Source organism: Balaenoptera physalus (assembly GCF_965194825.1).
Source record: "Balaenoptera physalus genome assembly, chromosome: 1".
In the NCBI taxonomy this organism is placed as follows: Eukaryota; Metazoa; Chordata; class Mammalia; order Artiodactyla; family Balaenopteridae; genus Balaenoptera; species Balaenoptera physalus.
Window position 1 is genome coordinate 113,949,714 of NC_138882.1, and position 25,198 is coordinate 113,974,911.

The window sequence follows — 25,198 nt, forward strand, 5'->3', positions numbered from 1 at the left end:
AATTAGGATGAATTGCTCAGCTTGACAGCAAAAGAGAAAGGTGATTTAGAAGCAGAGCTGGGTTCAAAACTCACTCACCCGGGTGCTGGGTGACCTTGGGCAGCTGCTCTGCCCACCTGAGCCTCCGTTTTCTGTCAAAGTGGGTGTGACACAGTTGCCTGGTCCAAAGTGCTGCAGGTTTGGGCATCCAGCCCTGCTTTACTCGTATCTCTCACAGCTCTTTGCTTTGGACCGTTAGGCTAATTTTTATGCTCAGAGTGAATCTAGAATTACTACATATGAATAGTCTAACTTCTGGAGCTTGAATTTGACAGGAAAACGTGGAGCTTCTAGACTGAGGTCATGGTGGTATCCTACCCATCCTCCACCCCGAAACACACACCGGTGAAAGAAATCTGTGTCTGTTCTAACTTCCTTATCTGTCTGCTGTGGGTATTGCCTGGGAGGTGGGCCCATCTTAATAATGTGAATGAATAGGGTGAAATAATGTTGGATACATTTTATCCAGGGTAAGATTGCATTGTTCCCAATTGTTCTCATATTTATATTTTCTCTTTTCAGGGATCAGCATCTTCTGGACCCAACTCTGGAATATGTGAAGGTAGGAAACCAGGATTTAGCATGTAGTAGGGACCCTGTGGTAATAGATTTCCCATTTCTAACACAATGTTGCCAGATAATGTTGCCTTCTGGCTTGTGTAGGAAGCTGGTTAGATTGAAACCACCAGGATGTAATTTGACTGTTTTGGGCTTTTAGTAATCTTTGCAGGGGTCTTATGTCACCCTATTATAAGCTTACAAACTCTTCCCCTTATCTGAAACCCTGGGGGCTAGATGTGTTTTAAAAATTCAGAATTTTTTAGGAAGGTAATATGGTACATATATATAACACCCCCAAAGGGAGCTAGGGTCAGCATCCCGTAATCAAGCCCATTATTTCAGCCGTGAAATGTGAGAACGTTCACATGAAGTGGGAGAAATAGACTACAAATGATCTTACGTAGTTCAGGTCACATTTTGCCACCAAATGAGGTTGGGTTTGTTCTGCTGCCGAATGAATTATTTAAAAATTGTCAGTTTTCAGAGTTTTTGGATTTGGGAATGGCAGACAGGAGTTGTGAAGCTGTGTTTACCTTGAGTGGAGGACCGAAGGCTCCCTGAGGCTTTCTGAGCCCTCCTTTCCATTTCAGCAGCCACCCTCTTGTTCAGTGGCTAATCTGGGACCATGAGCTGTGTAATACTTTACCTTCCAGTGGGGCTGACATTCAGTGCGTCTAAATACTCAACGCTTCTAAACAATCTTCTGAGCAGAAAGAAATGATGCTTTTCACTTCTGCCTTCTGCCCACCCCTCCCCCCATTTTTCAGGTGTGTATGTTTGTTTTATTTTATTTTATTTTCGAGAACTGTAATTACGTTTGGCACCTACAACAGAAAAGAGAACTCTGATTTCTCATAACAAAATATATCATTAAATTTTAGGAGAAATCATGGCACAAGTTAGGACTTAAGGTGCTTGCCTCCTAGGAGCCACATTTCGTCTTTATTATTCCCGCATCCTGGTTTCGGAGTATTTAGGCCCGTTGCTTTTTGTGTGCCTGTGACTGTGCCTGCCCAAGGGTTTTGGCATTTCTTCCCTTTAGACCAGAGAATGGAGGGTCTAAAGCTCATCCTAGAGGAGAAAACTCTAGTAGAACCATGTGGCCACTTGAGGCAGTCATAATAAAGTTTGTTGGAATGGAGGTGGATTTTATTTTTCCCCTGTCTTCTACCCCCGCTATGTCTGAGCTGTAGCTTGACTGCAGCAAATGTGTAATCCTAAGCCAGCAGGACTGCTGTGTCAGACTCTGGTCAGGGCTTTATAAATGATGTGTCTGCTTCCCTCCTGGATGCATCACATATGCTTTTGTGCAGGTTGTACACTGCAAGGAATTCGGGGACACTATCCACATAAACTATGATTTGACTTGACCATAACATAAAAAATGTGCCCTAGACTTCTGCAGTGTGTAAATCACAGCTGTCCTTTAGAACTCACTGCATGCCATGTTCCAGAAACTGGCTGTCTCCCACTGCAGGCTCGCTCAAGCTGTGCCCACCCCCTCCCCTTACTCCATAACTCAGTTTTTTCTTTTACTAAAGTCCCAGCTTTTTAAGATAATCCAATGATGAATTCTAAACCTAAGCAGAGGCTTTGGGAAGGACTTACTTAGTATTATCTAAGCTATGGCATCTCATTCATGAATATTGGTCACTGTGAGTTGTCATGTTGACTGAGAAGAGGTGTGAGGTTGTCGGTGCTTCCATCTAGCTGGGCTCCCCCTGCCTTCCCCGGCAGTGATAGAACTGCTCTTGGTGGCTCAAGGGGTACCCTCTTCAAGCACTCGCTGATGTGTTCTGAAGGTTACTCTTTGCTACCATCCTCATCTGAATCTGGTCAGAGCTTTAGAGATGAAATCTCTACGTCCCTCCTCGATGCATCATATTTTTTTTTTTCTTTCTCACTTTGCCCTTGGTTTGGAGGGATGGCTTGGGGATTTGCTGAGTGAATGTAGGGTATTTTCATTTGCCTCCATGGGCACTAAAGCTCTGAAAACACACTCATAGAGGCCTTGGGCCTCAAGGTCTGAATGGACCCACGTGTCAGTTGTCTTGGGCCAGCGCAGGCCCGTCCTAGCATTTCAGACTTAGCTACCCTCTTGAGCCCTGCTGACCAGTCCATGCCTCGAAGCCCTCGTAAATCGGTGCCAGCTGGTGCCTAGAGCCTGGAGGATGGCTGAAGATGATTGAGGGTGGTGAGAGGTGCGGATAAAGTGGATGCAGTTTGGCCCCCTGACTTTGAGCTGTTTCTTCCCTATCATCCCCTTTCTCGGGCACAGAGAAAAGTAGAGATTCTATGTAAAGTATGTTGCATCCTGTAGGGCCCTTTCTGGTAGAGTCAGATTTTTAGCAGTTCACTGTGACCTCAGAATGGGAGCGGGTGGGGGGGGGAGCCAGCGGATCTCTGACTGGGTCTCCTCTTGGCGGTAGAAGCACCCAGTTGGGGCCAACTGACAGCCGTTCTCATCCTTTTAGGAGCCGCCTTCCCAAGTCTCCCTTACCATGGAGACTTTCTAACCATCTTCACCTGGTTTTCCCAGTGCTCTGATTAAGAGCGAGGTCTGGGACCACCCCTGGTTCCTCGTGTCTGGGCGAGAGGACGCGCTGGAGCTGACCCGTACTTCATGGGGTGATGGGGCTGCTGTGTCGTGGCAGGAGAGAGCTGGATAGGGAGTGGCTCCACCGTTCAATCGCGTCCAGTTTGTACTCTGTGTCCTCCTAACACTCCCCACAGTTGGCATTGCTGCACGTCAGTAAGGCAGCATGAAAGGGGACCCGGCAGGTGGTTGCTAGGTTACGAGGAGCTCCTCTGTGTGAGGACTGGAGGGAAAAGTGCTTGGCGGGGAAGCCCTAGGGCTGTTTGGTAGTTCTTTCATTTCTTCAGCAGGCTTACCTCCTGCTGGGGCCTCCCAGTGACACCTGGTTACCCTAAGTGATGTATTCCCTGCTTGGTTGTGATAAGAAAATTTGAGTAGATCCAAAGAACCCCCGGGGATTTTGGAATCTTATTCTCCACTGTTTCTGTCTCTTTAATTCTGACTGTTAGAGAGGGGAGTTTTCTTTTTTTTCTTTTTCTTCTTTTTCTACCTTTTCCTTGTGTCCCTAGCCCCTTCCTCTCTCCACATTCCCCACTCCCACCGACCCAGTAGCTTAAAACATGATCGTCCTGAAGGTCTGAGTTTAACTGTTTTGTATAGTCATGAGATCCTTTTCTGTAATCAAATATAATTGTTTCTCTTTCACTATATCTGAACAAGACCACTTCTTCCAGATTGGAAAGCAGAAACCTCCAAGCAGCTGCACCTTCCTCCTGCTCTTAAGGTAGTGACTTTGGTTAGTAGTGTACAGCTCTGGAATTTTCCTCCGCCCTCCGCGTACCTAGCATACCTTACCCTAGATAAAAACCAACTTTTTTTTTTTTTTAAACAGAGGAAATAGCCCTAGGCAAAATTGTTCAGTAGAGTTTATCTTCTGGGCTGCTTTACCTGCTTACTGCCCCCCATTTAGTTTTTGCTATATTTTTACTGCCTTTAAAATGTATCTACTCTGTGTCTAATTTCTTAGACCTGTGTCAGGTAGCTGCTTAGAACATTTGATAAAAATAATTGTACTAAAATGTGAATACATGGTAATAGCTCAGTGTGTTATCCTTCCCAGATAGCATTCCAATAGGAGACTCCAAGTTACACAGCCCCTAAGAATCTCCAGGGAGGGGAGTCTGGTCCACACTCTGGTCTAATTAGCAGCATGACCTTGGACTTACCACCTTCTCTCTATGGGTTCTGAGGCAGGAGATAGGTGGGCCCCAGGCTGAGCAGCTGGAGTTTGTCCCCTTCTGGGGAGACAGGAGGGAGGAGAAGCTGAGCCCTGCCCAGATAAGGGATAAAGAGACCCATATTCCTCATCCTCGAAGTCAGGGAGACCTTCCCCACTACACAGGCGCAGAAAGGATCCTCGGAGGTCAAAAAAGGAGGGGGCACCACGCCGTAGTAGGTGATGTCAACCTACCCATATAGGTCTCTTTGCTAGAATCCATCTTGGCTAAGAGATGCGTGCACGCACACACAGGGGAAGACCCTGAGATAAACCAAATACAGACTCAGAACCAGGCAAAGCAACATGATTGGCCAAAGGAAACCTGGAAGAAATGCCCCGTAAAAGTGATTCAAACTACCACGAGGGCATGACTCTTCCTCTGAGTCTGCCTGTATGAGTCTATTCACATGTATCCTTTTTCCTCCTAATAAACACTTTACTTATTTCACTACTTTCTGTCTCTTTGTGGGAATTCATTTCTACAAAGCTGATGGGCCAGGGCCTTGTCACTGGCCACTGTCCCTGATGGTCTAGTGGCTAGGATTCAGCACTCCCCCTGCCGCCACCTGACTTCAGTCTCTGGCCGGGGAACCAAAATCCTGCTTCAAGCCACCGCAGGCCAAGACCATTCGAGATCGGTTCCATCTTCCCCACAACTAGAAAACCAATGGGGATGGGCCAATGTCCCTTCTAGTTTAAGACTTCTAGGATCCCCTCTGCCTGTGATAAGCTGGAGCGGAAGGGTTTTTGCAAGTGGTAAGGGGTTCTTAGTTAATCTATCACTCTTGATCATAAAATTGCCACATCGATTGGAACAAGGGTGGCATTTTATGTTGTGTCTCAGACATTGAGACCAAGGATGTGGCAGATAATAAGTGCCCACCCATCATATTACCTCAAAAGATTGGAGATTTACCCCCAACACTCCTACATTTGCTATTATGATCCCTATGCTTTCACTTTTGCAACGCCTTCTTGAACCTATGAAACCTACTTTCATTTTCACTCTTTATCATTCTTTTCATTTTTTCCTGGGGCCACTTCTTTAACCTTCGGGAGTTGCCCTCCCCCACCCCATACTCACTAAACTTTATAAATTTATAGTATTTCCTTTCTTCTTCCCCTTTATACCTATCTTCCTTTTAGACTGAAGATTCAAATTCTTTCTAGCTTCTTCACACACAGCCTTACAGTTATATTAATAGTCTCTTTTCTGAGAGTGGTTTAAAAGTATATTTTTTAGAGGAGGAGGTGATTAGCTACAGCAGAGCTGGGTGGTTTTGTTTTTTTTTTAAAGAAGAAATGTTTATTACAGTTTTGTGATTTTTCTTTTACAAGAAATGTTTATTATAGATTTTTCATTTTAAAATAAACTGTCTTTAAGAAAGACAAATTGAAAAATAAATATAGCAATAGCAAAGTAGAGAAGACATTGGGAAGCCTGTTTTTTCAAATTAAGCAAGGTGTAGGCAAGGCCAGGCTGTGAACAGCACGGTGCCCTCGGACAAAGCCCGCTCTCCAGGCTCTGCAGTTAGCAAGTGTCTGGACTGAATGCAGCCTTTTGTTCCCGTGAGCTCCCTAGTGAACGAATATCCTTTCTTTTGTCGTCAGCCCTGGTCGAATCTTGCTGGAACCACTGGCGAGCTTTTCTAAGATGATTTGCGGTTTCTGAGCTTGCTTTGCGGTTTAGGAGAAGGGATGGGACTGGAGCGGTATCTCGAGAGGCGAGCAGCGCCCTTGGACTTCTCCTTCCTCTGGGGTGCACACCGGCAGCTCAGGAGCCCAGAGCCACCTGGAGATCGGTCCTTATGGGGTTAACACTCTGAAAATGCTCTTTCTAAGAGGGTCTTACAGACTTGACAGACTGCCCAAGGCTCAGATCTCAGCAAGGCCGTTTCCTGCAGTCGGCCGGGGCTACATGAGGTCACCCAGCAGATTAAAAGAGGAGTTATTATGCGAATTCCAGCGCCAAGAATAAGTGCCCGGGCTGTGGGAGCCTCGCTGGGGGCGGGGGCGGCGGGGGCTGTAGCCCCCTCCCTCCCCCCACCTTTGTGCTCAAGATGGCTGCAGCCATGGTCACGGTTAAATAGCCGTCTTTGAGGAGAGTCTTTTTCTTCCAGCGGGCAAAACAGGCCAGTCTGCTCTGAATTAGCCAGCTCACAAAGCCATGAAAGGGACTTACCAAAACAATGGTACGCTGTGCATTCCGTGAGATTTTAACGAGTTATATGAAGCAGATAATGGCCCGATGGCTGGCTCTGCAGGTTTTTGCCTGAGCTTGCACACCCAGAGAGCCAGCACCGCCCCCTGTGGATGAGAAGGGCAAACACCGCCCGCCGTGAGTGGGAAGCAGCCTTGGGGGTCACCCTGGGAGCAAGGAAGACAGCTCCCATCCAGCTCCTCCCACCCCACCCCAAAAAGTTCTCTGCAGATATTCTTGGGAGGCTTAATGTTACTGTATTTGTAAAAGATTGCTGAGGCAGGGTGAGAAGGCAGAAGAATAGGAATGGAGGACAGGCCTTCATTCAATGGAATCCTATCCTGCAGGTCTGTGAAAATATGGCCATTTATACAAAGTAAAACCTCATCATGAAAACGTACGTCCATTTTGAAATCTGTATGTGAATGTTGATGGTGACATTATTTGTCATTGACAAAAACTGGAAACAGCTCAAGTGTCCTTTGACTGGTGAGCAGATAAACTGCAGAGCCACAGAATAACATCCTCTTCAGCCATAAAAAGGAACTGGACTGTTGGATGCAGATAAAACCTTATAGTACAGACAACGAATCAGTGGTTGAAAGGAGTAGAGAGAGAGGTCAGCTGCAAAAGGGAATGAGGGAACTTTGGGGGAATGATTGGAATACCTTGATTGGGGTCATTTCAAAGCTCACAGAACTGTACTAAAAAGGGTGACTTTTACTGTTGGCAGGTTATACCTCAGCTGAGCCTGACTTTAGAAAAAGCAAGCTAAATGCTTATCATATTTTAGCCCTTAAGTGCTGCCACCTCACTAGGGGAAATTTTTGATTTTGAGATGGGCCACATCAGACTGCCGATCAGATGGAGAAAGTGCTGAGCTTGTGGATATTTTACTGCCTTTGTTCATTCAACAGATAGTTTTGGGCAGATTCTATGTGTTAGTAATTGTTCAGTCGAGTCAGGCTGGGTAGGAGGAAAGTGTCATCAAGAGCCTAACCTAAGATAGTGGCAGTGGGAATGGAAAGTCAGGGCAGGTGCTGGAGGCCTTTTAGAGATAGAATTAAGAGCCATTCTATAAGATGGGTTGACAGTTCCTGGCAGGACTTAAATGGAGGTGGTGACGGAGAGGAAGCCAGGGGCAATTCCAGAGTTCACACAATGCCTGGCATCTTGCCAAAAGCCAGTAAGGATTTTAGGGGAGAAAAGGAGATTTCCAGTTGGAGACCTTGTTACCACAATGACATTAAGTTAATTCATGAGCAACTGGGGATATCATTAGCCTGGGGGAGGGGTGTGGGGTGGGCAGTTGGTAAACTACAGCCTGGGACCAAATGTGGCCTGCTGTCTATTGCAGGCCCACAAGCTGAAAATGGATATTATGTTTTTAAGTGGGTTTTTAAAATATCAACAGAAGAACGTGAAAGTTGTAAAATTCAAATTTCAGTGTGTGTAAAGTTTTATTGAAACACAGCCACATCCATTCATTGATGTATTGCCACTTTCTGACTATAATGATGGAGTTGAGTAGTTGTGACAGAACAGGTGGCAGAGCCTGAACTGTTTACTATCTGTCCCTTTACAGAAAAGGTTTGTAGGCCCCTGCTCTAGACTGAATGCACGTACACTGTCCTTGTTTTTCCTCTGAACAATACGTAGTAGGCTTTCCACAAAAAATCCCGTCTTTCCATGCTAACTCTTCCATGATGCAGCCGTGGGTCATCGACATCACCTTGACCTTGCCTGACGACACAGCAGTGAGTCCCTGTGCAAGTTGTATGATCTTGCACAATCGCAGGGACAGTGCTGTTGCCACACTGCATGATCTGGACACACCTCAGCCTCTCAGCAGGTAGACCTGTCTGCCCTGAGCAGCAGCATCTCTCCCGTCGCGTTAGCATCTTCAGCCCTTCTGGGTGAACAGGTGTGTGGAAATAACTTGAGTCCTGACTGCTCTTGCCTGGGGCTTGTCTGGATAACTCCTCAGGCCAGATATTGCTCTGCCAGTACAGCCTGAGATGTGTTTTCTCAGTGTCCCAAGTCAGAAGTGAATTCCGCCTAGGCTTCTGAACTTGATGGTTTGAATCAACGTCAGACCCTGGAGCTGCCCTCTGGAGGTGCTTGAGGGAGCCCGGTGCGGCCTGTGCGTGGAATAACGGCAGGTTCACATTCATGTTCTGTGCTGCAGCTTTCATCCTTGGCTGAAGGAAGAGGACTCCTCTGAGATCCCAAACAGTAGGAGAGCTGGTGAAGAGACTGGAGAACTAACATGTAAGCAAGGATTGAAGCTATGGCTTCTGACCAGACTCAGCTTTATAACTGGACTTCACAGCCATCCTCTTGTGGCCTGGTCACCTCTAACCTCATCTCCTGCCATCCACCTTGCTCACAAACTTTTCCATGCTGGTTTTTCCTGCTGCCGCAGGGTCTTTGCCTTTCCCTCAAGCCTGGAAGGTTCTTTTGAGGTAGAACAGCTGAGTGGTTTGAAGAGGGTGCTTGGATGCTGTTGTGGGTTGAACTGTCTTCCCCAAAAGATGTGTTGACGTCCTAACCCCCAGTACCTGTGAATGTGACCGTATTTGGAAATAAGGTCTTTGCACATGTGATCAAATTAAGACGAGGTCATACTGGGTTAGGGTAGGCCTAATCCAATGACTGGTGTCTTATAAGAAGAGAGGAATTTGGACACACAGGGAGCATGCCATGTGGTGACAGCGATTGGGGTTGATGTGTGCACAGGCCTAGGAACACTGAGGATTGCCAGTGTTAACCACCACAAGCTAGGAAGGCGCAAGGAAGGGTCCCACCTTAAAGTCTTCGGAGAGAGTGTGGCCCTGCGACACCTTGATTTTGGACTCGTAGCCTCCCGAACTGTGAGAGAATATGTTTCTATTTTAAAGCCATCCAGTTTGTGGTAATTTGTTACAGCAGCCCTAGGAGACTAATACAAAGGCACAGCCCCATCTTAGCCATTTCTTGGTTGTGTGACTTTGGGCAAGTTTCTGAAATTCTCTGGAGCTCAATTTCCTTAACTCTAAATGGGAGAATGTAGGGCTTAAATGAGTTAATGCACACAAAGCTGTTAGCACAGTGCCTGATAGGTAGATGGCACTCAGGAAATGCTGGTTTTGTAGCTGTCACCCTAGTTCTCAGGTGGCTGGTGCATGCCCACTCAGATTTCACTGCCTCAGAGGGACCTTCCCTGACCCCCCTGCTAAAAGCAGCCTCCACAGTCACTACTATCTCATTACTCTGAGTATTATCCTCACAGCACTTGTGCCAAATTCTATTTGTTTAGTTAAATACAACAACAACCAACTCCTCATTAGAATGTGAGTTCTGAGGGCAAGGACCCTTTCTTGTCCTCTTAATAAATATTTAGTAACTGACTGGCTGACTGATGACCGTATACAACCAGATGAGAAGGGCATTGAAATTCAGGGGCGAGGGAATGAGCTTGTTCCAAAGATCTTTAAGTTTCCTAAAGTAAGTCGCACACAGATCTCTAAACATTTTCCAGAAATTCTTCAGTGATTTTATTTCATGACAGCAAGGAGGTTCCCACCCCTAACCTCACTCTATCGTCTCTTGCCAACCTGGGATAGGATAAAAACTGCACGATCACTGTTGTCATCTTAAATACTCACACGTGTAGGCAGAGGTGTACACTTTTAAAAAGTGTGGTTCTGGCAACCTCTGTGACTCCGATCTCTCAATCCTCAGGGATCTTATCAGCTATGGGGTCCCAGTAACTCATCAACCCCCAAATGAGAGGCCAGGCTCCTCAGCATTGGAATCGTTTGCTGTTAAGCTCTGCCCTCTAGTGGTAATTGAATGACACAACAGCACAGCGTTTGGCTGTGAGACAGTTTCTGTGTATTCTGGGAGCTTTTAATATTAAATGTAATAGTGTGCCATAGCATTATATTTACAACTTCAGAACTAAGGTCTGTGTTTAAATTATGTAAGAAGGCAAGTCATTTTCATTAGCTGCATATAAGACAGATTAAAATTGTCAAGGCATTTTATTATTAGAATTAATTGTCTAACGTTCTTGGACTAACAGCTCTAAGATGCTGCAATACTGTATGTAGATTTTGAGGAGGGGTTGGCATCGATCTGAGGTTTCACATGTCATTACCAAGAAGTTTTCTTGGAAAAAATTATATTTGAATTGTGACTTGACAGCTGAAAAAAATCGTGACTTGACAGGAAGGAAGCTGGTATTAGGTGAGGCAGAAGACAGATATCAACATGTTAGAGACTGATGGGGAGACCCCAGCCTGCGGGAAAGTGTGTGCCCAGGCTGACTGCAGCAGGAGAGAACAGCAGGCGGAGTCTTCTGGGAAGAGTAGAGACTCTCATATTTACTGAATGGGAAGGGTGAGGGAACTTCAAGTGTTCCTAGGAAATTCTGAGATGGTCAAACCGTTAAAGAGAGCAAGAATGCTGAGCTGGGGAACAATTTGATTGATTGCCAAAAATTGCGTATAACTACATATTGCTTTGCAACTTCCTTTTTTCATTGGACATCATTCCCTGTTAAACATATGGGTCTACCTCCTTTTTTGAATGGTTATCCAGTATTCCATTGTATGAAATACAATTATATTGAACCAATTTCCTACTGACATTTGGGTTCTTGTTAAAAACAGTTTTGCAGTTATTTAACAAATGTAGTCATATTTGTTATATATGGCATAGTCATTTAACAAATGTTTATTGAGTATCTGCCATCTGCTGGTCACTGTTCGAGGGCCTGAGGATACAGCAGTGAACAAAACTATGTCCCTGCCTCTATGGGTCTTATATTATGGGGTGGAAGAGTGAGAAGACAAAGAAGACAACCGAGTACACCATGTTCGGTAGAAATAAGTGCTCAGCAGAAAAAAATTCATCAGGGGAAGGAACTACGAAATGTTGGAGTTAAGGGGACGTTGAATTTAAGTAGGGTGGCCAGGGAAGGCCTCACCCAGACGGTGACTTTCTAGTGGAGGGGCAAGTCAAGAGTGGTGTCTGGGGAATTCCCTGGCGGTCCAATGGTTAGGACTCTACACTCTCACTGTCAAGGGCCCGGGTTCAGTCCCTGGTTGGGGAGCTAAGATTCCGCAAGTCTCGTGGCCAAAAAAAAGGGGAAAAAAAAAGAGTGGTGTCTGATGGGGGGAGGATGTAGCAAGGGCAAGGCCGTGAAAGCCAGAGCTCACCTCTTCCACTGAGGAACAGCTGTGAGGCCAGCAGGGCCAGAGGGGGTGGCCTTGAGGGAGAGTGGTGAAAGCTGATGTGAGAGAATGAGGAAGGGGGATGAGGCAGGTTGCACAGGGCCTGGATGTCCCAGTAAAGATGTTAACTTTTACCGAGTGAGATGGAGAGCCATCTCAGGATCACTTTGGCCTGTATGTTGCTGGCAGACTGTGAGGGTCAAGGGTAGGAGCAGGGAGATCAGATGGGAGGCCGTGGTGACCGTCCAGGTGAGAGATGGTGATAATTTGGATCTGTGATGGCAGAAGGGGTGATGAAGAAGGGGGATTCTTTTTTTTTTAATTTATTTATTTATTTTTATATTTATTTTTGGCTGTGTTGGGTCTTCGTTTCTGTGCGAGGGCTTTCTCTAGTTGCGGCAAGCGGGGGCCACTCATCATCGTGGTGCGCGGGCCTCTCACTATCGCGGCCTCTCTTGTTGCGGAGCACAGGCTCCAGACGCGCAGGCTCAGTAATTGTGGCTCATGGGCCTAGTTGCTCCACGGCATGTGGGATCTTCCCAGACCAGGGCTCGAACCCGTGTCCCCTGCATTGGCAGGCAGATTCTCAACCACTGCGCCACCAGGGAAGCCCAAGAAGGGGGATTCTTGACCTATAATATGAAGGCAGAGCCTCAGGATTTCCTGAGGGGCTGGATGTGGGTGGGAGAACAGAGGCGTGAAGCTCAGTGCTGGAAGGATGGCATTGCCTCACTGAGATGGCTTGGTGTGCATTTGTGCGAGAATTTCTGTAAGATAAACGCGTATGAGTAGAATGATTGAGTGTTGGGTAATAAGTCAAAATTAACTTCCTGGCAACTAAGGAGTTTTGTTTTATTTTTCACATTTCTCTCTGTTTCCAAATTTCCTCTGATAATCATTAGTGCTTTTATGATAGTTATTTATAAAAATAGATACTCCTCTATTTATATACCTTAGTCTACTCCATAGATTTGATGCTGAAAACTTATGGCTTAATCAAAATTATGTAAAACAGGTAGGTTAGCTATATGAGAGCCTAAGTTCTTAAATTCTTTGGTCTCAAGACCCCTTTTCAATTGTTACAAATTATTGAGGACCCCAAAGAGCTTTTGTTATGTGGGTTTTAGCTATCGGTTTATTGTATGAGAAATTAAAATGTAGGAATTTTTAATGTTTATTTAATTCATTTAAAATAACAATATTAAACCCATTATGTGATTATAAATAGCATATTTTTATAAAAAATAATCATTTTCCAAAACAAAATTTAGTGAGAAGAATGACATTGGTTTACATTTTTGCACATCTCTTTAGTATCTAGTCTAATAGAACAAGCTTGATTCTTATATCTGCTTTAGCCTTCAATCTGTTGTGTTAACATCATTTTGGTTGAAGTCTAAAGAAAATCTGGTCTTGCACAGATAATATAATTCAAAAAGGGAGGAATAGTCTTTTTTTATTTAGGTATGATTGACATATTAGTCATATTATATTAGTTTCAGGTGTACGATGTAATGATTTGATATTTGTATATATTGCAAAATGATCACAATAAGACCAGTTAACATCCGTCCCCGTACCTAGTTATAAAAAAATTTTTTTCTGATGAGAACTTTCAAGATCTACTCTGCTAGCTACTTTCAAATATGCAATGTAGTATTATTAACTATGGTCACCATGCTGTATATTACATCCCCAGCACTTATTCACTTTATAACTGGAAATTTGTACCTTTTGACCCCCTTCACCCATTTTGCCCACTCCTCATCCCCTAGGAATAGTATTTTAATAGCCTTTTCAGATCATTAGAGATATTCTTCTTTGTTATTATACTAAAACTTGAAAAGTTGTAGTTCCATAAAGGTTAATTGCAGTATGGAATCTGAAATCATATCAATGAACTTTTTTTTTTTTTTTTACTCTATTCCCTTAAAATCCATTGGTCTATCTAGCAATGTGAATGGCTCTTACCCATGCATGATTTTGTACCATCGTGCATTGGTCGTTTGAAAAATACTGCTTTGCTGAGTTATGCAGATCTTCCAAATGTTAACATATTTCACTATACAATACCAATAACTCACATTCATTATTATCGTCACTCATGAAAAAAAATCATTAAAGTATTTACCACTCATGGTGGTAAATACAAGTTTCTCAAAATTCTGATTTTCAGTTGAAAGCTCAAGTTTTAGCATTGGCAACAAACACTGTCAGTTGTTTTCCTTGAAGTGACAGGCTCACTTTGTTCATTTTTTAGAAAATGTCTGCCAAATAAATACTCATGTCTGAATAACCATTGTTTGTCAGACATTCTTTGAAGTAAAAATGGCATTCCATGAAAAAGCAGCTAGTGCAGCCTACAACTTAATGGCACAATTGCTTTCCCTCAAGACAACCACTGTGCTGGGTGTGCAGGAGAAGTGCTGTATGTCTGCTTCCTGTCTCTCCACACAGAATATTCGAGACATGGACTCAAGGGCCAGGATGTAATAAAGTGAATACACTAGTCCCCCGATCCACAGCTTCAGTCACCCACAGTCAACCATGGTCTGAAAATTCCAGATATGAACAATTCATAAGTTTTATTTTATGGTGGTACAATATTTTTTTACTCAAGTATAGTTGATGTACAATATTATATAACTTACAGGTGTCCAATATACTGATTCACAATTTTTAAAAGTTATACTCCATAAATAGTTATTATAAAATATTGGCTATATTCCCTGTGTTGTACAATATATCCTTATAGCTTATTTTATATCTAATAGTTTGTACCTCTTAATCTCCTACCCCTATATTGCCCCTCCCCTCTTCCCTCGCCCCACTGGTAACCACTAGTTTGTTCTCTATATCTGTGAGTCTACTTTACTGTCACATTCACTAGTTCATTGTATTTTTTAGATTCCACATATATCATACAGTGTTTGTCTTTCTCTGTCTGACTTACTTCACTTAGCATAATGCCCTCCAGGTCCATCCGTGTTGTTGCAAGTGGCAAAATGTCTTTCTTTTTTATGGCTGAGTAGTATTCTTGTGTGTGTGTGTGTGTGTGTGTGTGTGTGTGTGTGTGTGTGTGTATCTTCTTTATCCATCCATCCGTTGATGGACACTTAGGTTGTTTCTATCTTGGCAATTGTAAGTCACACGGCTATGAACATGGGGGTGCATGTATCTTTTCTAATGAGTGTTTTTTCTTTTTTGGACAATTTGTAAGTTTTAAATCGTGTGCCATTCTGAGTAGCCTGATGAAATCTCCTTCCTGCCTAACCCATGAATCATCCCTTTGTCCAGTGTATCCCATCCTTTAGTCACTTGGTAGCCATCTTTTATCAGATTGACTCTCAAGGTATTACAGTGCTTGTTCAGGTAACCCTTATTTTACTTAATAATGGCCCCAAAGCACAAGAGTAGTGATGTTGGCAATTCAGATATTCTCTTACTGCACCTAATTTATAAATTAAACTTCATCATAGGTATGTATGTATAGGAAAAAGCATAGTATATATATGGTTTGGTACTATCTGTGGTTTCAGGCATCCACTGGGGGTCTTGAAACATACTGCCTGCAGATAAGGGGAGACTATTGTAATTCTTACTGCTTCTTCAAGGACTTCTTAAGTGGAACTGGCTATTTTTTAAAGAAATATATATTTTTAATTTTTAATATTTAAAAAATAAATTTAAAAAACATGATGGTCAAGAAATGCAGTGACTACTTATCCAGTTTGGTGCCTCCTCCTTGCTTGCTGCTACAGTCCCAGTAGTTTTACCCATCATTGCTTTTGCCCTATCAGCATAAATGTCAACCCAGTGAAAAAGGCAAAAAAAGGTCTCAGTATTATTACGAAAATACTGTTAACCTCACAGACTCCCTGAAAGGCTCCCGTGGGCCCGCAGACCACACTGAGCACTGCCGTCTTAGAGGGTCTCCTGCTACTTAAGAGCTGTTATAAAGCTGCAGAAACACTGATACAAATAATCACTGTCTGTTTATCTAAATAAATATTTTTCTCTAGCTAAGAAAAAACCCAGCTTGCTCAACAATAGCATTTACATTTAAAATACTGATTATTAATAGAGAAGAGACATCAATTTTCATTTAAAAATAAGAAAAAATTGAGGGTCTATCCCAGAAATAAGGGTTCACAATTGTCTGCCTGTTCTTTACAACTGAGTGGATTGTAAAGCCTCAGTAAATACTAACTCTATTTCACGCGATCAAGTCCTTGCTCATTATATACCGTCAAGAGCTGGGCCACAGCAGTTGCTGTTCTGCTCTAATTGCTTTATATTAAAACCATGAAAGCCCAGAGCTTGGTGAGGTCAGTGCCTGGTTTATGGCAAAGATGCTCAGCTTGGATGTGTGAATGCAGTCAAGGGGTACATTTCCTTGGGGCAGGCTGAACTTGAACATTCCCCTGATCCTTAAGCTTTTGTAAATTGCTGTGTATTTGCCCATCCTCTGCTCCCAGCATGGATTAGCTAGCTGACTCCATTCATCCTTTCTGTCAGTGAAGATAAGGATGTGTCAGACCCTGGGAACCAGAGCATGCCACTTGGCCCTTCGAGTTCCAGCTCTCTCCAGATGGCATCTAATTGTTCCTTGAATGACCTCAGTGTCCAGGCTGTAAGAACCTGGTCTGAGAGGCTATTTCACATATTTATTAGCTCGTGGATGAGAACTTACTACATAAAGCCCCCATTCACACTCTCAAAAGAGCTTTTTGTACAGAAGAAATGATAAAGCTGATGGACTGTTTCCTGTGGCCACCAGTCTCCAATTGGATCCTTATTTTTCAGAGGCCCAGGTGGGTGCTTTTTGAAAGGGGCTGTGTGGTCCAGTTGCGTCCATCGTGGTCCAGTCTCCTCCTCTCTGTCTTCCCATGGTCTTTACTGGCAGGAGCCTAAGCAGAACAGTGCCGTATCCTCTCCTCTCCCAGTTTGCAGAGCATTCTAGGGTTGCTCACTCAGAGCAGGTGGTGGGAGTTGGGAATTACTGTGTCTTGGGAGCCTCTTCTTGTTTGGGAACCCGGGTAGGTCACAGTTTAAAAGAGTAAAGTGCTTCTAAGTGATGAAGTGGGAACCAGCCCTAATCCAGCCACAGGGACGGCAAGGTGGGTTCACCAGTGACGACAGCAACCCCCATGTGGCGATTCATGTCTCATGCCTCTGTGGCTCTTAACTATCTAGGGGGCGGTCCCCTATCTTTTTGCAAATATGATGAATAAGAAACCTGTCTCTACACATATGCACACACACTTACTGTGCATCTTCTAAGGTGTTTGTGGATCGAGATTGAGAATCCCTGTGCTATCTCCAAATGTGCTGGCATTGTACTGGGCATTGGAGTGAAGATGATGACTGAGGCCTGGGTCCTGAGGCCACCAGACAAGGACACATCATTTTAATTAGTGCTTCAGTAGCTGGATGCTGGAAGACAGGTTTGGGGCTGGGGCTCCTCACTGGGATGAATAGAACAAGAGCAATGGGTGAACGATGCCCCATAGGGCCACACAGGCTGAGAACCGGGATCCGTGGCTCCTTCCAGGCCGTGCCCACCTAAGGACTGCATAGGGAACAAATCTGGGAAGATGTAAATATAATTTGGAAGTGATGCAAATTTCCTTTCTTTTGATCTAGGAGTCATGAGAGTTGCCCTCCCAGGTAATCCATCGTACCTGGTAAAGTTCTCCTTTGTAAGGGAATGTCTGAGCCTTTGCCTCTGAATCAGGTCCTCTGGCTTTCTACAAAACAGAATAGCCTTTGGAAATGTTCTCCAGGAACGTAAGATGCTGCTGTTGCCTGTATAAGCAGGACTGAGAGAGCCATTTGTTAGTAGTTTCCTGTAGCCTGGGCGGGATGCTGGTTGTGCGAGCAAAACTTACACCTATACTCAGTGGCACAGAACGTTCTAACTCTATGAATCCCTCTCCCTTTTCCTACAGGCAAATTCATGTCTGCTTTATCCTTGAGAACTCAAGACAACTCAGTTCTATAATAGAGTGTCCTTGGAGTAGGCTGTAAAACACTATTAATATCTACCCATCCCTGCAATATGAGTGTATCACCCTGTTATTTTTTTTTATATGCTTGTAGAAGTGTTTGCTCCCCTTTGCTTTATTTTTTTTTTAAATTAATTTATTTATTTATTTTTGGCTGTGTTGGGTCTTCGTTTCTGTGCGAGGGCCCTCTCTAGTTGCAGCAAGCGGGGGCCACTCTTCATCGCGGTGCGCGGGCCTCTCACTATCGGGGCCTCCTTTGTTGCGGAGCACAGGCTCCAGACGCGCAGGCTCAGTAGTTGTGGCTCACGGGCCTAGTCGCTCCGCGGCATGTGGGATCCTCCCAGACCAGGGCTCAAACCCGTGTCCCTTGCACTAGCAGGCAGACTCTCAACCACTGAGCCACCAGGGAAGCCCCTATCACCCTGTTATTAATGGGCATGTATCATACGTGTTTTTGTGTAGCATCAGTTTATGTTGGCTCCTTTTTAGCATTTCCAGATTTAGGGATCGTGTCTTATACAGGTGAACTCTAGCATAGCCCAACACAGTGTGTTATATTTCACTCTCAAGTTTTTACCTAATCTCACAATGATAAGGTTAACCTGTAAACTCTCAAACTGATAATGCGAGCTAGGACATTTATCACTGGGAAGGGCAGGGGCGGAGTGGCCTGGGTCGATGACTGTTCTCGGGAAGGAAAACACGTCTGGACTCTCAACCCTTGCATCTGCTTCTCTCAGCATGTTGACTGCATTCTCTCAGATCAACTTCTCCATGTAGTTGGGGGCACATGGCTGTTGGCTATTCTAAGCTTATAATCTTAAAGCTTATGGTCCAAAGGGAAAAGGGGACCTCTACGTCTGCTCTGGTTTGAAAAATCCCAAGGAAGGACTCTGATTGGTCTAACTTATGTCACATGTCCACTCCTGGACCATTAGGTGTTCAGTATTCTGATTGGCTTTCACAACCATTACAAGCATGAATACACATTCCCTGGGGTAAAGGTTTTAAATGTAATAACCACTATCTGCTATTTACATCATTTTTCCCCCTGAATTTTTAGGATGAGAATCTATTAGGCTATGTTTCTAATTATCTCTGTCTACTCAGGGTACATATATAAAATGCTGGCAAATGTTGGCATATGAATGCTAGGTTTTACAGAGATATTTTTGTTTTGATCTTTTCAAGTCATATACTCACCTTTCTCTAGCTTATCTCCCTCCTGGTTTATTTATATGCTGGATATCCATTGCCTCCCAGTTTAATTGGGAGGCAGATTCCCAGATTCCCCTACTGTTACAGAGAAATTATAGGTGGGAGGTGGGGAGGGAGTGCAGAGGGGCTGTGAGTTCCCCTGCGATTTATAGTTTGACTTTGGAAAACTTCCTGCATCTGTTGTCACAAGTGGCCTAACCCTGAGGCAGGTGTGTTGATCCTCAAGAATGATCCAGGTGAGTTCTTGCTGCTCTCCCTGGTAACTCTCCCTTCCTCCCCCTGCCTTCCCACTCCTCTGGGTGTACATGCAAGGCCAGGGATTGTACTGTCCTTTGAGCCACTGGCAGAAGGAACCTATTGTCCGCACGAATGCTGACTGCCTGAATATCACTTCTGAGGTGGCACTGTGCTTAGCAGCTGACTGCCTTAGGAAGTGAAGAAAGGAGCTGGTAATCAGTACAGTCCTTCCCGTGCAGCTCACCCTCTGATTCGGCCTTTTCCTATAGAGAAATGGGCCCAGCTGACATCTCCATATACGACAAAGACGGTCTGTCCCTTTGCTCTCCATTTATCAGCTGTGTGATAGGACTTTGCTGCCTCCTGGCTTTTCTCAGATTCTGGCCTCAGTATCCATCTGTACATGTCCTGCCCTTTCCCATCAGTAATGATGAGAACTTCTGATCGGGGATATTTCAGAGGAGACCAGCTGTCTGTGTTGCCAAAAATATCTGTCACTCGGTCGGAGGGAGAGGGTTGTTGCAGCAGCTATAATTCTGCCTTCTGGATTTGCACAAGATAAGGTACTCTAGGCAACCAGGTGGTATCCATGCTTCCATGATCACATGCGTTAGAGCCAGCCATTCTGATTCATAGTCGTTTTAATTATTAACCCTAAGAACTGTTTTGATCTCATATGTGAAATAGAGATAATAAGACGTGTCTCCTAGCGTGAGTATTAAATAGACACTATGGTAAAAGTCCTCTGTATAAATGCTGGCTCTTGGGGACCTTGCACATGGGGTGGTGAAGGCTCCTTTGAGGAGCCCGGCTGAGAGGTGGAACGATGTCTGTGACTGCCACAGTCTAATGGGAGGGACCGCATCCCTGTAGTCTGTGGTTGGGGAGGGGATGCTGAGGGTCTCACTGGTAGCTAGTCCGCATTTACTAAGCGTTGCATGCAGACAGGCCCTTCCGCCAGCTGGGGGAAAGGGCTCTCCTCCTCTTGCAGGTGTTTAAAGCTACTCCAACAGCAGAAAGGAAAGTGGCACTGCTTGCCTCAAAGCTCTCTGTCTCCTCCTCTTACCAGCCGCAGCCCTGTCAAGACTTGACTGTGTCCAAGGTGACTAAGGGAAGGGGGGCTATCTGTCTTTGCCCATGTCTGTGATGACCAGGGTATCCTCTGCACTTCTCTCTCCACTAGAAAAAAGATCAAGTTAAGAACCTCAGAAGCTACATCTTCAAGAGCCACTGAAAGTCTTTCTGGGTCAGTGGGGATTGTTAGGTCACATGACTCTTGGGTAAAAGCCATGGACCCCTCACCTCAATGAATAGTACTCATACAGCAGTTTGTATACAATTTCCAGTGGTTCATGGAAGCCCCATCCCACCAGAGGTTAAGAACTCCTGGCCTAGACTGACTGGTTCTCATAGCTCTTTGGGCGGAATGCATAATTATCTGGTATGTCCCTCAGACGATACCCATTATCAGTTTATGACCATGAAAAAATGATATTTTCTCACTGAAGTATTGTATTCAGGTGGCTGGAATTTGCTTGAAAACAAAGAAGAAGGGATTAATTAAGATCATTTTCTCTTTTACTTGGCCAGCTTTCAAGGCTGGAATGAGTCGAGGTAGTCCTGGCTCCACCTCTTACCTGGTGCCTACCCTGCCCTCTGCCCGAGGGTTCCTGCCTTCTCAGGCATCCCTCACAGGCTGCTTCATCTACTCAGAACTTTGGTACCCTTTCTGGGTGGGAGGTGGGTGTGTGGTGGCCTTGGAAGAATGCACTGTAACTCTGGTGCTCCCTGCCATTAGGGGCTGGAGAGCAGGAGGTGCAGGCGGAAAGCAGAATCAGAGATGACACAGAGAAGGTAGCTGGGAGAGGGAGGCACGTCCAAGGGCTATCCCAGGCACAGTTCTAATTGTAGAAATGGTTGGCATCAGAGGACCCAGTAATATGTACTGGTGACGTATGAAGGAGTCAGGCACATGGGAGGTGGCCCTTCTGGGGACTCTAGACATATGTGGAAGATCTAGTCCCAGGGCACAAACCTGGAGAGCCAGGCAGGGGGCAGGGGGAAAGGTTGGAAGAGCATCAGGCAGGGCATCCAGGTGGGACATAGGCTGAAGCCCAGCTCTGCAGTCACTTGATGTGGGGACAATGGGAAAGGAGGGGCCACGGGATCCCTAGTCAGACTAGCTGGGACAGTGGTGGGACATGCAGAGCTTGGTAGTTGCAGGTGGACCCCAGAGTCCCCTTGGGTGAGGGCCAAGTGGGCAGAGGCTGTGGACGCACATGCTGCCTGTTAACTCCCCAAATGACAGAGAGTCTGCAGTAGAAAATCATCTTAGGTATCTGAGCAAGTGTGATTCAAACCAATTTTAACACGCAGTCTTAAAATCTGAAGGCTAAAAAATATTTTAAGGCTAAAGAAACCTCTTAAACTCCTCCTCATTGTTCCCTGGCTTTCAAGGCTCAGGAGTCACCTCAGTACCAGTTGGGGCCGGTCAGTGGCTCAGGGCGCTGCTGTCCACACTCTCCTTGCAGGACGTGGGTCCCATAGCCTGCCCTTTGGATGAGGTTTAGGGTGCAGCTGGGCATGTGCCCTGTAGGAGGAATGGACCGGAGAAATAGGTTTTGTGGTCCCTTCCTTTGGAGGGGAAGGGGGGAAGGGAGGCTCACATTTGCTGAGTGCCTAGACTCTGTGTTGCCAGGCTCTTTATGTGTTATCTCTGTTGATCCTCACAAAAACCCAGTAAGTTGGAGGAGGAAACTGGGGCTCAGAGAGGTTAAGAAATTTCCCAAGGTCACCCAGCTTGCTAGTGGTACAATGAAGACTTGAACCCACCCTGGCCCTCCCTCTACCATGCCACCTCCCAGCAGCACTTGGAACGTGCAGATATGTGTCTCACAGCTCCGTTTGGGCAGATGTCATTTTGCAGAAGTGCTTGTGAGAGGGGTGAGCCCGTGGCAGCTGAGATGGGAGCCCATGCGGTTGATCTGGTTGACGAGCCTTTGCACATTCTGGCTTTGTGGATGCCCCTCAGGCCATTTCTGCAGCGCTCTGCGTGGGAGGGGCCTCTGAGGGGCTTTTGCTGTCACTATTAGTTGCTGGAAGGGGAAAGAGTTAAAGCGTGCAGCAAAGAAAGCCTAGGCGCTACGATGACAGGAGAACACATGAGTGCTCTGGGTGTGTCACCTGCACAGCGAGTATAGAATGGCAGGAAGCTTGGGAGGTGGGGGGCGGATCATCTTGGATGAGTAAGACTCCCACGGGTGTAAGGCTGGGCTTCAGGAGACCAGGAATCCCCTGAAATTATATGTAAAACTTTACAATATGTGCCTTTTGTTCTGAGAAGAGGGTCCGTGGTTTTCATAGACTCTCAAAGAAGGCTGAGGCCGCCAGAAAGTCTGAGTCTGCTGTTTGAGAGGCTGGAATTACGCCCTGTGCATGTTCTTTTAATTTGGCCTTAATGCTAAAAATAGAAAATTGAGCTTGCATAATATAGGATTTCTGGGGTGATATCAGGAAATAGGTGGAGGTGGTGGTGGAGGGATGTATGCGACGGGATTGTATGCGGCAGCGCGAGAAAGCAGAGTCAGGGCTGGATGCTCACCTAATTTTGCTTCATGTTATCAGTTGTACAATTTTAATAGCCGATTAGAGAAACAAATTTGTGGAGGGGATGGAAGGCTCGGTAGGGAGCAACCTGTTTGTGAATACTGTCCTTGGTCTCTCTTTATGTGCTAAGCAGATCAATACCGCCTCCGGATAGAGACCATTTAGCAGCCATACTCTTTCATCCCCTTGAGGAATCTGGGGGAACCGTCAGAGCGAGAGGAGGGGCGTACAGCAAACGCTCGTAAATGCACCCTCTGTGTTCGCCAGCGACACACAACCCGGCCCTAAGAGCTCAGCCGGCACTTCCTGCCCTCCTCCCGCCGCGTCCAGTTTGCATTCCCTTTTGGAGCAGGAAATAAATTGTTTGCATATAGGAAAATGTGTTGAACTGTCTTTGGCGGCTTGTGAAGCTGCTGCGTCTCGCGTGAGAAGCAGATGACCTTTCCTGACGGCGTCCTCCTCCCTCAGTGGTTTCCCAGCCCTTCTCCTCGAGCCCTGTGGCTTTTACGGGAGGGCAGGTGCTCAGATGCCCGACCTCCTCCCCTGCCACCTCACCTCCTGGTTACTGTGATCAGAATCACACAGACAAGCTGGTGCCAGGGAAGCAGGGCTGCTGATAAATGTGCCCCTTTCCAGCCCAGGGCTCCCCAGGCGGGAGCAGGGCCTGCGGAAGGCGGCCTTGGATCCTTAGGATTGGGCCAGTCTGGGTTAATCTTCCTGCTTCTAGGGCACCAGGAGGAACGTCTTACTCCCTAACTCCTTAAAGCTGTCTTTGTTCACCGAGAGCCAGATCACTGGGGTTTAGTGGAGGCAAAAAGCCAGGAAGGATGGATCTTTCTAGGGAGGTGAGGCGTCTCAGCAGTTGCCCCAAAGGTTGAGCGGTTTTGACCGTGTAGACTGGGGCTGATCTCTTGACTCATGTTCCGAGTGTGTCCCCTGTGGGCAGAGACCAGCTGGGCCTTGTGGCCTTGGATCAGTGCCCTCTGATCAAAGCCTGCCGCCCACCTCGGGCAGTGTCACTGTCTGCAGGGCTGCTTGACAGTGACCGAGAGCACCTTGGTGTTGTTTAAGGCTTGATGCCTTGATTCTGGGCTGGCGCTGGGAAGGGGAGCGGAGGTGTGGGCAACCTTATTTTCTCCGTTGCCCTGAAACAGTGAAAAGCAGGTACCTGGTAGGCACATCTTCCTCCTCAGAGACCTCGTCCCCACCCCATGCCATGTTGGAGAGAGGGTCTACCTCACGGGGAGGCTGAGCTTCTTTTTTTTTTTTATCATCTTTATTGGAGTATAATTGCTTTACAATGGTGTGTTAGTTTCTGCTTTATAACAAAGTGAATCAGTTATACGTATACATATGTTCCCATATCTCTTCCCTCTTGCATCTCCCTCCCTCCCGCCCTCCCTATCCCACCCCTCTAGGTGGTCACAAAGCACTGAGCTGATCTCCCTGTGCTATGCGGTTGCTTCCCACTAGCTATCTATTTTACATTTGGTAGTGTATATATGTCCATGCCACTCTCTCACTTTGTCACAGCTTACCCTTCCCCCTCCCCATATCCTCAAGTCCATTCTCTAGTAGGTCTGCATCTCTATTCCCATCTTACCACTAGGTTCTTCACGACCCTTTTTTTTTTTTTCCTTAGATTCCATATATATTCCTTAGATTCCATATATATGAGGCTGATCTTCTAGTGCGGACTGTGGCACTTTGGGAAAGAGACTCAGTACGCCTCTCAGCCCCTCCCAGACCAAGGGCTGCTGCTGACAAGAAGCACTTGTCTGTGGAATATGACTGGCAGGCACCCCCTGTTTCCATGGTTACTAAATAGGGCAGGTTAGTATTAAGGCTGCCCAAGGAAAAAATGGCATTGATGGCAATGCTTGTGCAGGGGCCTTCCTCTGGTCTGCTTTAACCTTATTCCCAGACAGGGTGGGCAACATTTGACGGGAGGTCATGAGGATTTTCTTCAAGGGTTCACCTGGCTGCACAGCCTTGGCTTTTCTCACAGGTGTATTTCTTGGTTCAGAGGAGTGAGCCTCCCAGGAGGCCAGAGGGGGCGCTGGAGAGCACAGCGCTTTCCCAGATCTCTGTGCTGCTTGCTCCGGGCCACCCCGCCTCCATCAGTCCCTGGGGTTGCATTAGAGATGCTGACCCCTGTCCCCAGAAGAGCATGGTGTTTAGAAAGCCCTGAATACAAAATTTGACTGGTCCTAAATCCCATGTACCAAATCATCAGACAATGGCCACCTACCCCAGGTCACAACCCTTTTTCATGGGGCTGTGTGAGTAACCGGT

At 45.9% G+C, this 25,198-nt stretch overlaps 1 protein-coding gene across 3 annotated transcripts in view; it reads left to right on the forward strand.

Moving 5' to 3' along the window:
- Nucleotides 1–25,198, forward strand: part of BCAR3 (BCAR3 adaptor protein, NSP family member) — a 203,324-nt gene that overhangs the window by 123,542 nt on the left and 54,584 nt on the right. For all 3 annotated transcript variants that reach the window (XM_082476960.1, XM_082476959.1, XM_082476962.1), the window contains one exon: nt 562–601. In XM_082476960.1, coding sequence (XP_082333086.1) covers nt 562–601 — 40 coding nt within the window. The remainder of the gene's footprint in view (nt 1–561; nt 602–25,198) is intronic.